We start from the raw sequence: 15,092 nt of genomic DNA, 5'->3' as shown, positions 1-15,092 counted from the left end.
GCGTGGTGGCAGCACACACAGAGCTGGGCTGTTTTTCTTACTCAAATAGTCCCTTTCCAGCTCAAAAATGACAATTCACCAAAGCCAAGCCAACAGAAAAGTAAAGGGCAGTTTCAGAACTGGGTGTTATCTGCCTGGAAAAGGCTCCAGAAAGGCAGACTGTCTCCACAGGCTGCTGGATAAATGATAAAAGGACAAACTCCTGCGTGCTTGTGAGGGGTGGTGTGATTTTTAGATGGCTCCTCTGGTTGTAATTCCCTTCCCTTGGAGCAGAGCAGCTGATTTATGTGATATTTGTGTGATACTGCTCAGCTCCTCCAGCCAGAGGGGTTTTTGGTGGCTGCTGGTCCTCCTGCAGCTGGGGAGGGAAGGGATGAGGCTGAGGGAGATGAAGAGTTTCTGTGGGTCTGGAGACCCCCAAAGTGCTGTCATGCAGGTGGGTGGCTGCATTCAGCCTGTCCATCTGTCTCCTGCAGCACCCTCAGAGGCTGCACCATCCTTGGAGTGGCTGAATGGGACTTTTCCTCCCCATCCCCTTCTCCACCTTATAGAATCATAGAATGGTTTGGGTGGGAAGGGACCTTAAAGATCAGCTTTAATGCCATGGGCAGGGACACCTTCCACTGTCCCAGGTTGCTCAGAGCAACATCCAGCCTGGCCTTGGACACTTCCAGGGATCCAGGGGCAGCCACAGCTTCTCTGGGCAACCTGTGCCAGGGCCCCACCACCCTCACAACCAAGAACTTTGTTCTGATACTCCATCTAACCCTCATCTGTGTCAGTTTGAAGCCATTGCCCCTTGTCCTGTCACTCCAGGCTCTTGTCCCAGTTCCCTCTCCATCTTCCTTGTGGGTTCCTTCCTGCTGGAAGGATCTTGCTCCGGTTCCTCCCCGTGCGAGTCCCAGGAGCCGATCCCGGTGCTCACACCCGTGGGATCCATTGGAGGCTCACAGTTCACCACGAGGCAGGAAATCCTCCCGGACAAAGCACTGGATTGAGGCTCAGGAATCAATGCCTTCATCCTCTCCATTCACATGCCTCGTTTTATTGGATCATCCATTCAAAAGGACAAGGAAAATCCCTGTCAGTGGCACCAGGGAAGACGTGGAAGGTCTGATGGCAGCCACGTGTCCGTGCCCAGTGGAAAGCCCATGGGCTGCCAGCCACCTTCCCCATGTCTCCAGGGAAGGACTCCACACTTCATGGAGCTCTTCATCCTTTTCTGCTTTGCTGAGGTGACTCTGGATTTTCTGAAGGTGTCTGAGGCTGCTCAGAGAGAATTGGTCTTCCCAGATGGGATTTTCAGCACCATTGGGAAAGACAGGAGAAGATGCTTCACTTGCTTCATGTTTCACTGTGTGACTGACACAGTCACCCTATGACTGACCAAGAGCCAAGGTCCCTTTGGCTTATTCCCCCATGGGAAAAGAATTAAAATTAATCTTCTATTAAGGGGAGAAAAACACTTTTCTCTGCTGTGGAAGCTGGCACTGGGTTTGGATGAGGGCAGCCTTCCTGTCCTAGGAAACCTGAGACACCAGTGCTTTCCTTGGATTGCAGCAGGGCTTTTCTGGGATGGCTTGAGTTTGTTTTCCTAAAAATGAAAGCAGCAGCACAGGGGATAATCCTGTACTCGTGGCACTGCCTCACTTGTGGCTTTTAATCCCTGTTTGTCCTGCCCCAAACCAGGGAGCTGAACCCAAGATCTCAGATCAGGGCTCTCATCTCCAACCTTAAAGTTGGACTCTTTCTCCCTGAATAACTGATTAATTATTTATACAAATTGGCCCAGCTCCACCTAGAAGGGATTTAAAGAAATCCATGTCCCTGCTCCAGGCAAGGGGCCTGTCCTGGGATGGGGACCACCATGGATAGGGGCCACCACCTCCCATGAGGACCAGTTGGGAGATGATTTCCCCCCTGTGGGTTTGACTAGAAATCCAGGCTTGCTCCCAAGAAAACTTTTGCAAGCAGCAAACTTGTAGTTTGCTACCAAAAAAAAAAAACAACCACACAAAAACCCCCACAACAGAAAACAACCAAACCAGTTTTGGTTTTGCCAAACTGACGTTTTCTGACCCAAGAAAACATTTTGTCAAAAAAACTTCCCAACCGCTCTGCTGGGAATGTGCTCTTTGCCATCAGTCCCCAAGGCTGGAGCGCCGGGGTGTTGAAATGTTACTACAGCCCTGGAAACTGTGAGTCAGCTTGTCCCCACCCACAGCAGATACTCGTGGGAAGGGCCTTGAAAAGCCTGGAAACTCAGCAGCTCCTGCCTTGTGGAGTTTCCATTAACCCATTACCTTTAATTCCTGGTGAAATGAGGCATTTGGCGAATTTCTATTGGATTTTGTCTCTTTTTTTCTCCTTCCTGATTCTGATCAGTTTTGGAGGATACTTCGTTTCAACTCATCCCTGAGCAATTTGGCTGCTGTGGCCCCGATTCACCCCCCCAAGGTCCATGGGCAGCAAATGCAGCACCTGCCGTGGTGCCACTGGATCTGGTGGGGTTTGGATGGGATCACTGGATGAGGAACCTTGATCCCACCTGGAGGAAAGGTGCCAGTGCAAAACTAATCACTGGGCTGGGATTTAAAGGCAGCAAAATGGGCATCTCCTGGCAAGGCAAGAGATGTCCCAGGTTCTCTGTGTGGCTCTGCTCCCACTGGGAATGCAGCAGAAGCCACGTGGATGCTCTCAGCCCTGCCAGCAGCTGCCCATGCCACAGTGGCCACGGTGTTGTCACACATCAGGGATGCCCCAAACAGATCCAAGGGTGGGTGTGATGCTGCCCCTCTGCTCTGGAGCCGGGTTGGGAGAGCTGGGAATGTTCACCTGGAGAAAAGAAAGATCCGGGAAGACCTGAGAGCCCCTTCCAGGGCCTAAAGGGGCTCCAGGAGAGCTGGAGAGGGACTGGGGACAGGGGATGGAGGGACAGGACACAGGGAATGGCTTCCCACTGCCAGAGGGCAGGGTTAGATGGGATACTGGGAAGGAATTCCTGGCTGGGAGGGTGGGGAGGCCCTGGCACAGGTTGCCCAGAGAAGCTGTGGCTGCCCCTGGATTCCTGGAAGTGTCCAAGGCCAAGTTGGAGCAACCTGGGACAGTGGAAGGTGTCCCTGCCCGTGGCAGGGGGTGGAACTCCATAACCTTTAAGGTCTCTTCCAGCCCAAACTGGTTTATGGTTCTACCTCCCAGGAGAGGTGGCCCAGAGTGGCTGCACCCACCGGGATGGGCTTTGCCACGGCCGCAGCTCACCCAGGATGGGGGCACGTGCTGAGGTGCTGGGTGAGATCACACCCCCTGCAGGAAGGGTTTCAAGATGCCAGGGAGGTCTGGGGATGTGGAATCCAGCACTTGGGAAATTCTCCGTGGAGGAAAATGCTTCAAACATTTTTTATTTTTTATTTTTTTAAACTTTGGATTTATCAAAACGCCTTGTTCTGAGTTTAGCTTTTTCCATTTTGAAGAGGGTCCAAGCTCCCATCACAGTGTGTTACTGCACGGAGTGTAACATTTGCAAGAGTAAAATGCAAAGTCGGTTTGAACTGGAAAATCGTGGCAATGTCATCAAAACAAAGGAAACGGGACATTCTGATGTTGTCAAAACTTTTTTTTTCCCCCTGGTTCCTTTCAAAATCAGCTGCCAGCAAAACCAGCCTGATTTTATGAGGCGTTTTAGTTTTTGGCAGTTGTGGCACAGCAGTTTCGTGGTGGTTTCTCTGGCTGGGCTCAGACACCCCGTGCTCCTGTTCCCTGGCAGTGACATGGGGGTGCAGTTTGTCCCCCCAGCCTCCAGCACCCCTTGGCATTGAGATAATGGGGGGATCCATTTCTCCACCCCATTTCTGAGGCACTAAAATAACCTATAAATCAAGCTGTTGCAACATTATATATGTGGCAATTATAACGTTTCATTTATTCGTTATTTAATTTTATGTTTTGACCCCTGCATCCTTCTTTTTGACCAGAAATATACAAAATAGTAGAGATTAAAAAAAAAAAAAAAAAAAGAAAAGGCAGAAAATGATGAAATTGATTTTCCTTCCTGAAAACCTGGAGCATTCCCAGTCTGTGCCTGCAGGTTTGGGCTCTGCTGATGGTGCTGAGGGTGGTGGTGTGGACACAGTTGCAGGGCTGGTCCCTTTTCTCCCCAGTCCTGGCTGCAGTTTGGCTTTGGGAAGAGGCTCCAGTGCCCTCCTGACCACCCACAGTCCTCCTGGACCCAGGAGGGTTTGGCTTCCTATAGTACCTGGGAGATCCATGTCAGATAAGACTGGCAGGCTTTCAAAAGCTTCTCTCCAGCTTTTCTGCCAAGACCTATAGGATGTGTTCCAGAGCATCTCCCAGGAATGTTTGTTATTATGACAGGCAGGGGAAAAAAAAAAAAGGGGGGGGGGGAAGGCAGTGAAAGAGCACATTGCTGTTAATCACTAGAAATCCTTTAATAACCAACATTACTATAAATTATATGTGCATTGTGACAAGCACAATTGAGGGCTCTGTTTTTCTTGCCCACATTAGAGCAGGGAACAATGTGCTGTTGTTGCAGGAGCCGGGATGGATGGCACTCCTGGTGGAATGGGGACTCCATCACATACCTGTGCCCCTGGAGATGCTGGGCTGCTCCAGATCCCATGAAAGCTCCATTGTTCTTCCTGCCATAGTGCACATCCATGATTATATAGCGTTGGATAAGCAGTAAGACGCTGCTTGCTGAAATAATACCCTGTCCTTGGTTTAAGCAGCGCTATATTTAAGATTTATATATATTTAAATGCTGGCAATTGCACATTGGTGGCATGTTATAATTTGGATGACAGTTTGTAAGGACAGCGTTGGGAAGAAAAGCATCAGCTGCGTTTAGGGAGGTGAATCTTGGGGTCATGCAGGACAGGGAGGTCAATGTGGATTTTAAACAAGTGTTGGAACCTCTCTGCAGCAGCCTCAGGATGGGCAGGGATCGTGTCTGGGTCCAAGATCCATCCCTGGGAGTGTCCAAGGCAGGTTGGATGGAGCTTGGAGCAACCTGGGCTAGTGAAAGGTGTCCTTGCCCACCCCAGGGGGTGGAATGAGATGGGCTTTAAGGTCCCTTCCAGTCTAAACCATTCTGTGATTCCATGAGATCCAGGAAATCCCAGTTTCTGCTTCCACATCTGAAGCTGGATTTTCTTTGCAGCTGTTTTGTGCCTTTTCACTTGCTTTTATTCCCTAACATGAAAAAGGCATTTCCCCAGCCCAGTGGGATGTTGGGTGACCTCTGTCAGGGGCTCCAAACCGTGCTCCAGGTGTGAAATGTGGCTGCTCTGGGGGTGGGTGAGTGCTGGGTCTGAGCCCCCCCGGACAGCATTTCCACATAAAGTGGGTCAGTGCCCAAAACCAGCGTCATCTGGGTTTACTCACAGTTGTTTCCTCCTCAAGGCAGGAGCCCACTGGAGGAGGACAGTGCTGGATGGACCATCAGTCCCTTGGCCAGAGCAGTTTGGAACCCAATGGCAGAGGCAGCAGGTCCCTTACAGGTTTGACATGATTTTTGAGATTTTTAACCAGGGAAACCACACATTTCCTCAAACCCACCCAAAAATGGCAGGGAAAAAGGAGCTTTGCCACTGGTCCTAAAAGGTCAGAAGGGGCAGAAGTGACCCCAAAGTCATAAGGCCTATTTCATACTGCAGTTATGTTGGTGCAAACTTCTGTGGCACACAGAGTATTGATTCTAAATGGAGTATTTAGGGATCCCTAATGTTACACTGATTAAGTTTTCCATTTAAAAAAAAGTACTGTTTTTATCCATATTTAAATTATGTTCTTGGGTGTATTAGGGCAGGTTTGGGGAAATGTGACAGAAATTTAGACAGAAGCCTTCAGGTATGGAAAAAGCCACTCAAAGACTCCAAGAGAAAAACCCCTGACCATTCAGGTTGTCCAGGATTTGTTGGTTGAAATGATTTTATTGGTTTGGTTTTGGGCTGTTTTTCCTTTAACTGATGGAGAATTAATTGCCCAGATTTATTTTTGCTCGTGAGTGAAAGTACTCAGGCTGGGTGGGAATCGCTGATTTAGGTGTTTAATTTATTTTATATTGGTGGGGGTTGCTGGGGGGGGGGGGATGTTTAGAGGAGGGTCTCGTCTGGGGGGGTGTTTAGGGGAGGGTCTGTTGTACTTCAGGGTCACACCGGGAGGGGTGTTTAGGGGAGGGTCCCACCCGGGGGATGCTTAGGGGGGTACCACGCTCACACTGCGCTTCCCACGGGCACCTCTCGCCGTAGCCGCGTGAGGGGGGATTCCCCCCGCCACGGAGCCGCCGCTCCCGTCCCTTTTGCCCCCCACTGCCCCCCGTTATCGCCCCGTTATCCCCCTGTCCCCCCGTCCCGTCCCCGCGGACCCCCGCGCGCCGCTCCATTCACGGGCACTGCGGGGTGGGAGAAGGGGGCGGGGCCTCCCCCGCGCCTCCACCAATGGGCGGCTCGCGGCGCCGCGCGTCACGCGGGCGGGGGCCAATGGGGGCGCGGCGGGCCTGAACTTTTGGCAGGGCCGCCAAGGCGCCGCACGGCGGGGGCGTGTCCGGCGGGGGGGGGCCCGAGCCGTGAGCGCCATTAACCCCCGCCGCGCCGTGACCTATTTTCCCTCGTCACATTCCCACCCGCCACCGCCGCCGCCGCATCCCCGCGGGGCTGCGCTCGGAGGGCACCCGGGGAGCGGCGTGCGTGGGTGGGCGTGTGAGCGAGTGCGTGGGTTCGCGCGCGGGGCGGGCGGGCGCTGCCGCGGGGCGCGCGGTGCCTTTAAGGCGCGGCGGGTGCGGGGCGGGGCGCGCGCGGGGCCGGTGGCGCTCGGGGCCGCCGCGCTGTCTAGACTGGCACATGATGGGGCGGCAGCCAATGGCGGCGCCGCTCGCGAGGGGGCCCCGCGCGCGCGCCCCGGCCACACAAAAGCCGGCGAGGGGCGGGCGGGCGCGAGCGGGCGGCGGCGGCCCCGGGAGCCGCGCACGGACCCGCCGGGCCGGGGCCGCGCCCTGCGATGCGGACGAGGGACGCGCTGACACCGGGCTGTTCTTCTGCTGCTGCTGCTGATTCTTCGCGTGTCTGATTTATTTCTTCGGGTGTATTTCCTCCCCCCGTTTTTTTTTTTTTTTAATTTTTTCGCTATTATTTTTTGCCTTTTTTTCCCCCACTATTTTTTTACTATTTCTTTACTAATTTTTTTTATTTCTTTACTGTTTTTTTACTCTTTTTATTTTATTTTTTTTTTTACGATTTTTGCCTTCCTATTTTCTTCCTAATTTTCTTCCCACTTTCTTCCTATTTTCTATTTTTCCTTCCTATTTTTCTTCCCCTTTCTCCTTCCTAGTTTCTTTTCTTTTTTTTTTTTGAACTCCCTTTTAAATTTGTTTTTTTTTTTTTAATATATATTTTTTCTTTTTAACTATTTTTGGCTGAAGGGGGAAAACCCCGGCGCCGGGCAGCACCCACACCCCGCGACCTCGTACGGTGGAGCGGCCGCGGGGTTGCCCCGGGCTCCCCCCGGCCGCCGCCGCCGCTCCCCGCCCGGCCCGGCGTTGGCAGCCGATGTAGGGCACGGCGCGGCGCGCCCGAGCCCCAGCGCCGCCACGGGAGCGGCCCCCGCGGCGCCGTCTATGCCCGCGCCGCCCCGCCGCCCCCCCCATGGTGCGCTCCGAGAGCCGCTGGGCAGCGCCGCGGGGACTCCGGGCTGCGCCGGGGCTGCCATGAGATAGAGCCGGCGGCGGAGCGAGGAGCCCCGCGGAGGAGGGCGCGGGGCGGGGGGGAAGCGGCGGAGAGCGACGCGACCCCCCGGCCGCCCGCGGGTCGTATGTTCAGGTCCAAACGCTCAGGGCTGGTGCGGCGACTTTGGAGGAGCCGCGTCATTCCGGACAGGGACGGCGGAGATGGGAGCGCCAGGAGCTCGGGCCACCACGACCTCGGAGCCGGCGGGAGCTGCAAGATCGCGGAGCGGAGCCCCTCGGTAGCGCGCTCGCTGCTGCTGCGGGAGGCGGAGGAGCGGGGCGAGGCGGCGCCGCGCGGGGACCCCATGGCGGAGCGGCGCGGGGCCCGGCTCCGCAACCCCGCCGGGGCCCCGGAGAGCGACGGCCGGACCGTGACCTGCTGCCTGTTCTCGGAGCGAGAGCCGGGCGGCCCCCAGCCACCCCCCGCCGCCGCCGCCGCCCCCTCCGGCCCCGACGGCGCGGCCGACGGCGGCTCCCCGGAGCGGCGGGGCCGGGAGGCGCGGGCGCGGCTGCTGCTGCTGGAGCAGGAGCTGAAGGCCGTCACCTACTCGCTGCTGAAGCGGCTGAAGGAGCGCTCGCTGGACAGCCTGCTGGAGGCGGTGGAGTCCCGCGGGGGGATGCCCGGAGGCTGCGTCCTGGTGGCCCGCACCGAGGTGCGCCTGGGGGGCCTGGCGGCGCCCCCGCACCTCCTCCTGGGCAAGCTGTTCCGCTGGCCCGACCTGCAGCACCCCGCCGAGCTGAAGCCCCTCTGCGAGTGCCAGAGCTTCGGCGTCGCCGACGGACCCACCGTCTGCTGCAACCCCTACCACTTCAGCCGCCTCTGTGGGCCAGGTGAGCAGCGGCGAGTTGGGTTTACCCCCCGAAAACACACGCCGATTTGGGGGTTCGGGGCTTCTGGGCCCTTCCTGGGCTTATCTGAACCCTCGTGGATCAGCGCTGCCCCGGCCCCGCGGGATGCCCGGGGGGAGATGCGCCTGGCGCGGGGTCCCCGCCGGGCATCCCCCGCTCCCCTGCCGCCAGCGGTTCCAGTTGTGCGTAAAAAGCCCTTTCTCTTTTTATTTCCTTTTTTTTTTTTTTTCCCCTTCCCGCGGAGTTTCCCCGCGCTCTGGGAGCCGGAGGGGCGATAATCGGCGGCTCCATCCCGCTGGCGCCAGCCTGGCTCGCCCGTATCGGAGCCGGGCGGTCACCGCCGCCGGCTTAAAGCCGCAGGACCCGCCGGGCGCCTCGGGGGGGGCTGCGGGGATGCCCCCGCCACGGGGATCCCCGACCCGCGGGGGAACCGGGGCTCCTGCGTTTCTCGGGGGTTTCTCGTGGTTTTTTTTTTTATTGGGTTTTTTTTTTTTTAGCGTTGGCAGACTGTGAGCGTTTTCAAGGAGTGCGTTTGGTTTTCTCGAGGGTTTTGTGTTTCTCTCAGCAGCGCGCGATCGTGTTTCCATGTGAGCTGGGAGCAGTTAAATGGAGCAGAGGCGTGCTCATGGTTGAGGTGCAAAAATCGAAGTGATACTTACAGGGCTGGATAAAACTCTGCGACAAAACTGGACAGTTGGATTCGTGCTGACAGAGGGTAGCATTGGGTGGGATCTTAAGAAGAAATTCTTCCCTGTGAGGGTGGGGAGGCCCTGGCACAGGTTGCCCAGAGAAGCTGTGGCTGCCCTTGGATCCCTGGAAGTGTCCAAGGCCAGGCTGGATGGGGCTTGAAGCAACCTGGGCTAGTGGAAGGTGTCCCTGTCCATGGCAGTGGTGGAATGAGATGATCTTTAAGGTCCCTTCCAACCCTAACCCAAACCGCTCTGATGCTGATGGTCCCTTTTTTTGGCAAGAACTTGGATTTTCTCTCTTATTTTGCAATCTGGGCTCCCGCCTCACTTTGTGCTTTGCATCATTTCTTTCAAAGAAACTTCTCTGCTGGGCGTGCTTCCCCCAAAGGTCGCTAGAGGCTGGAGGCAGCTTTTTTACTCCAGTTGGATGAGAGTTGCGTTTGTAAGAACGGGGCGTTTATTTTAGAAACGAGTGAAGTTTCCCAGTGACTTTGCTGCAGCCGTGGTGGTTTTCCCAGCCGTGTGCGGCTGCCAGCCCTGTGCTGGGAGTAGTAGAAAGCAGAGCTGTTATCAAGCGGCCCCTTATCGCTTTGATAATGGGTGACTGTGCCAGGCCCCACCCGCGCCGGCTGGGCGCTGGTGGCAGGAGCCAAGAAAAGGCCCTGATGCCCTTTTCCACAAGTGGCTCCCTGCAGGGATCATCCGCGTTCGTGTTTCCCACCCAGTTTACTGTGGGGTGACGTAGCTGGGGGGTGTGAAGGCAGCGAGGTGCTCTGAAGAAGGTCCCGTGGCAGCAGCTGGGACCAGCACGGCACAGGTCCGGCTGTTACATCCCCATGGGGACTGTGGCACCATTATTTTTTATTTTTGAGACTCCTAAGCCCCCTGTGAGAAGAACATCCTGCTCCCTTAGGGGAGATGGGGAACCTTTTCTTACAAGCAGTAGATGACCCTAAAGCCATCCCATGGGGAAAGCTGAGGTTCTCTTTGAACTCACCCAAGCTGAGCTGCAGTTGTTGGCCGAGTGCTTTGAGATCAGGGTGGGAGCTGAGGAGCACACTCGTGTTTTGGGTGTCTGGGGTTAATGTGATGCCACTGATTTTCAGTACAATTTCTCACTGAAGTCGGTGCCTGCTCAATGCTGGTGCCATGGCTTAGCCCAGCTGGCTGCACACTCAGTTTTGCCAAATTATAATTCAAGAAACAGATCATTGTCATATTGTGGAAAAGAAAAAAAAAACCTAATGAGGACATGGAGTAATGAAGGGCCTTCATCAGTCTTTTGCATGGTCTTGACCCTTACAAGGATAGCAAGAGCCAGTTGAATGACCTGATTCAGCAGAGCACTTCTGAGGACTTGCTGAACTTGGAGCACATGACTGCTGCAGTCCTGCTGCCTAGAGCTGAGTGTGTGCTCAGGAGCTTTGTGGGATGGAGGTGGGGGTGAGCAGGATCATGGATCTGCTGCTGAGCCACTCGTGTGCCAGGGGCTTTGGTGGGAGGGACCAGAATTTGGTGGCTTGTTGGCCGAAGCCAGCCTGGCTCTGGTGTCAGCCTTCATGGGCCAAGAGAGGAGCATCTTTTCATCACCCAACACCCTGTTTCAGTACTTGTGTGTTTGGGGAGCTCTTGTTAAGTCCATGTGTGTTGGAGCCATGGTTGGAAGGTTGTCTCCCAAGGCAGTTGATGGAAACCTTGTTCTTTGGGAAGCACCATCATGATTTGTGTGGTTCAGACTGGGTGTCCAGGCATGGATATGGGACAGGGGTGTAGGGGACACTTGCAGCGTTTTCAGTAGTAAAGCCCACTTTGAATGGTCAAGGTGGAACCCCCCATTCCTCAAAATTTGGGAAAACTCTTGGTCTCCAGTTGCCTCCGAGTGTTTTGTTTTTGTTTTTTTTTAACCTTGGGAGAGTTCCTACCCCAGAAGAGAAAGCGGGAGGGTTTGTTGATAAACTGAGCACAGCACTAACCTACAGTTTTGTTTTTCCAGAGTCTCCACCACCTCCCTACTCTCGGCTGTCTCCTAATGATGAGCAAAAGCCACTGGGTATGTGTTTTCCTTCTTTTGATGTCCGGGGAACTCTTTCATGGTGCAGTCCCGGTGCTGGTTCTGAGACAGCCCTCCCTGGCACATCAGGCAGAAGCCAACAAGTTGGGATTTTATGGCTCCTCGTTATTTCTGAGCAAGCATCACCTGACAGGCTTTAAGAAGTAAATGGATGTCAGTTTATCCTCCCAAATTACCATGTAGACACATGCATATTTTCCAAAATAATATGAAGCTCTATTTTTAATGAAGGCGTAATGAAAGGTTACCAGACGTCATGTTTTGTCTGCGTGTGTAATCTGTGGGATGATGGAGCAGAGGGGGAGTGGGAGCCTCCTGGGTGCCATTTCCATAAAGCCCTGGCTGCTCTGCACCTTGGAGGAACCAGCTCTTACCTTTCCTCTCTGCTCATTACAATGAGATGTAAAGTCTTTGAAACTCAGCACCGTGTAATTTCTGAGTGGGGTATGACTTTTCCTGCTGAATTATGGGAGGTTTTCAAAGCAAAGGTAGTGAAAGTGGCTGGGGTGGGTACCTGGGCACAGAGTGAAGGGTGCTGGAGAGCCTGGCAGCCTTGGAGCCTGGTCCTATGTGCTGGGACGTTGGCTTGGAGATGTTTCAAGTTGGCATTGCTGCGTCCTGCCCATATTTCTCAGTGCCTGCTTCTTGCTCAGTTAAATGGGAAGCAAAGCTGTGGAAAAGAAGGGAGGAATGCCATGTCCCATGTGGGTTTTTTGGTGGGATCAGTGCAGCTGTGGGATTTCTCCCTTCATCTGTGCCCGGTGCCTCTGACTTCTGGGCGTAGTGACCCAGGTGAGCCATTCTTGCTCCCCATCAGGGAGGAGGCAGACAGGGTTTGGCAGGGTGATAGGAATGGGACAGTGTTCCTGCCTGTCCCACCCAGCCCCGAGGGAAGGCGGGAGCTGTCCTGTGCCAAAGGTGAGTCCCTGCCCTGGCGTCTCCCTGCGGTGCAGCCACATGGGCACCGTGCCTGTCGGAGGGACTGGTGCCTTCATCACCACAGGGCCGTGACCTGGGTGTCCTGCAAAGCCAAACTGGCTGCTTGTGGGATTTTTTTTTTCCTATTTTTGTTAGGTGTGGAGGCAAAAAAAAAAAAAAAGGAGTTGTCCCTCCCTGTGCTCCCCCTTCCAAGTTAATTCCCTTTGGAAACTGCTTGTGCTGCAGGGAGAGATGATAGTGAGCAGCACGTGACTTTATTAAAACAACAGCCAGGGATTGAAATTTGCTTCACTGGCTTGTTTGATTGGAAAAATAATAGTTAATCTGTGAGCAAACAGTTGAGCACTTAATTAGAGGGGTGTAAGCAAGAGAGAATAACAAAGACTCTTAACTTGTTAAAACAAAGTTTCCTTCGCTTCAGCAAAGAGGAAGGAAGGAAGGAAGCAAGAATAAACAGCTTCAAGAATTTTAATGGTGATAATTAAGTATAGTAACTCTGACTTGTTTAGAGGCTTAATGTAACTTTATCCAGTAAGCACCAAGTTCCTACTTGTTTGATCAACTTAACTGGAGTTATTTTTGTGGTGGAGGCAATTCAGAGTTTGCATTTGTAGCGTGGTGGAGCTACAAAGTTAATCGTTGCTTTCTGGCTCGGTGGAGAGTTTCTCTCAGGGAGGAGGTGGGAAGCTGGAGAGCCACTGGTGCTCATGTAGCCCTGGCAAACACAGGAGGACTAAAAGTGCTTTTTTTTTTTTTTTTTCCAGATCTATCAGATTCCACGTTGTCTTACACTGAAACAGAGGCTACAAACTCGCCCAACGTCACGCCCGGAGATTTCTCAGGTTGGCAGATGTTTGCGCCTTCCCGCCCGTGTTGTCTGAGCTGGGGGCTGGGGCAGCACAGCAGGAGGGTATGGGGGGTGTGGTCCTGCAGTTGGTTTGTGGTCTTGGTGTGAAAGGGAGGGAGAAGAGAGCAGTTACTTGAGTTGGTTGGTCAGAGACACCAGCGCTCCGCGGGCTGTGATAAGGTGCCGTTCGTGGGACGAGCGGGGACGTTTGGGAAGTGGCCACGTGTGTCCTTTGTGGAAGCCACCTGGACCTCTCCCAGGCTCCAGGGCCGTGAGCTGCTGTGGGGTGGGGCTGTACACCCTCCCCATTTCCATGGCAGGAGCAGTGAGGCCATTCCAAATGATGCTGCCTTGTGGTGGTTCTTGCCGAGTCCGTCCGGCTTGTGTTACCTGTTGGGCCCTGGCCCTGCGGTGCAATCCCTGCTTTCGTGAGCAGGCTCCCAGCTATGGTGCCATTGAAGCTCCTGAACAAAGCTTGGCTTAATTAGGTCCTGGTTTTTGCTCTGCCCCACCCCTGCAACCTTTCATTCATTTAATGGGGCTCTGTGAGGCCTGGGGTGGTTTTACCTGACAGCAGGTAGAGTTGGGGCTTTCCTTGGCTCCACATTGGACTCTGGCTGCAGCGATGGTTCCACACCTTTCTCCTTGGTGTCGCATCCCAGACAGGGGGTTGACCACGCAGGGGACAGGAGGGACCTGTCTACAGGATGAGGTTTAATTTCTTTGGCTGGTTAATGGTCTGAGAGCTGAGATGAAGGAAGACAAACCTTGGTCCTGGTGGGGCCCCACATGCCTCCTTCAGCGACTGTGGTGGGGTAGGATTGGGCAGCTCAGTGCCCAGTTGCCAGATTGCTGAGCACATGGATTGAATTTGCTGCTCTCTCTGGGGATGCTGTAAGTTGGTGGTGGTGGACCACTGGGGCACTGGTCCCTTAGCTGTGGCTTTTCTCTTGGTGTTCTCCACCTGCAAGAGCTTATGGACGGTTTGTTGAGACTCGTGCCTTCCTTGGGACGTTCAGGCCGATCCCGACTCTGCAGCTCTCCGAGGAGCGTTCAGGCAGCAGTGCTGTGGCATGGTGGCACATTTGCCTCCGGGGACTTTCCCTTCTCCTTCTCCTTTAAGGTCCTCCAGCCGTGGTGGGCCGGCGGTGCTGCCGCGTGCCGGATCCAGCCGTGCTGCCCGCCCGGCTTTTGTTGTGCTGCCAAGTGTCCATAGCAGGGGAACAATTGATAGCCAGGCCTTGGATCGTTCAGGCCTGTGCTGTAATAAATGTGTGTTTGCAATTCCTAGCAAACATTCCCGGGGCTGGAAGCGTGTCCATAAGGGCTCCCCGTGCCCGTGGCTTTTATCGTAACGTGATAATTGTCGTTAATTAGAGCGGCCGGGTTGGAGAACGGGGGGGGGGTTCCTGAGGATGGAGTGGCTCAGCTGCCCTCATGGCCGAGTCTTTATGGGACGTCTGGTGGGTTTTCTGGAATAGAGGAGGGATTTTTAACTTTTCCTTGAACAATATAATGATAACATGTGACTGAGATTGTATGAAATCGGATCCCTCTGCTCCCCCTGTGCCATTTCCAGTGGTGTAACTTTTAATAAGAGTCTGGGGCTGGGTGATTTATTTTTCCCCAGTGCTCACGATTGCTGAAAGAGGATAAGAGCTCTGCTGAATTAACCCATACGTGTCATCACAGGGAGGTAAAAGGGAAAAACCCACTTAGGCTCCAGTCTACCTGCCACGTTTCAGTTTGTTTATTCTCCATTTCAACTTATTTAATAGCTCTGCTTGAAGTGTAGGTCTGTGGAAATGGTACACAAAGCATGTGGTCTTCCCTGCCTCCTCTTGTGTACCAAAGGAGCTCGGTGTGCATTTAACTCCTCTTCCAAAAATAAGTACATTTTGGATCTTGCATCAAGCCACTACTATTTATTGCTCCAGCTTTGATCATCAAAAAGGC

At 54.1% G+C, this 15,092-nt stretch overlaps 1 protein-coding gene across 1 annotated transcript in view; it reads left to right on the top strand.

Annotated features, from left to right (window-relative positions):
* Window positions 1-7,720: 7,720 nt before the first annotated feature.
* SMAD6 (SMAD family member 6) overlaps window positions 7,721-15,092 on the top strand; it is a 40,368-nt gene continuing 32,996 nt past the window's right edge. The window contains exons 1-3 of the mRNA XM_032699885.1: window positions 7,721-8,572; window positions 11,273-11,329; window positions 13,054-13,131. Of these exons, the coding sequence (XP_032555776.1) occupies window positions 7,828-8,572; window positions 11,273-11,329; window positions 13,054-13,131 (880 nt within the window). The 5' untranslated portion in view covers window positions 7,721-7,827. The remainder of the gene's footprint in view (window positions 8,573-11,272; window positions 11,330-13,053; window positions 13,132-15,092) is intronic.

The sequence above is a fragment of the Chiroxiphia lanceolata genome, chromosome 12 (genome assembly GCF_009829145.1).
Source record: "Chiroxiphia lanceolata isolate bChiLan1 chromosome 12, bChiLan1.pri, whole genome shotgun sequence".
In the NCBI taxonomy this organism is placed as follows: Eukaryota; Metazoa; Chordata; class Aves; order Passeriformes; family Pipridae; genus Chiroxiphia; species Chiroxiphia lanceolata.
Note: the sequence above shows the minus strand (reverse complement) of the source record. Positions and strands in the feature narration are given on the sequence as shown.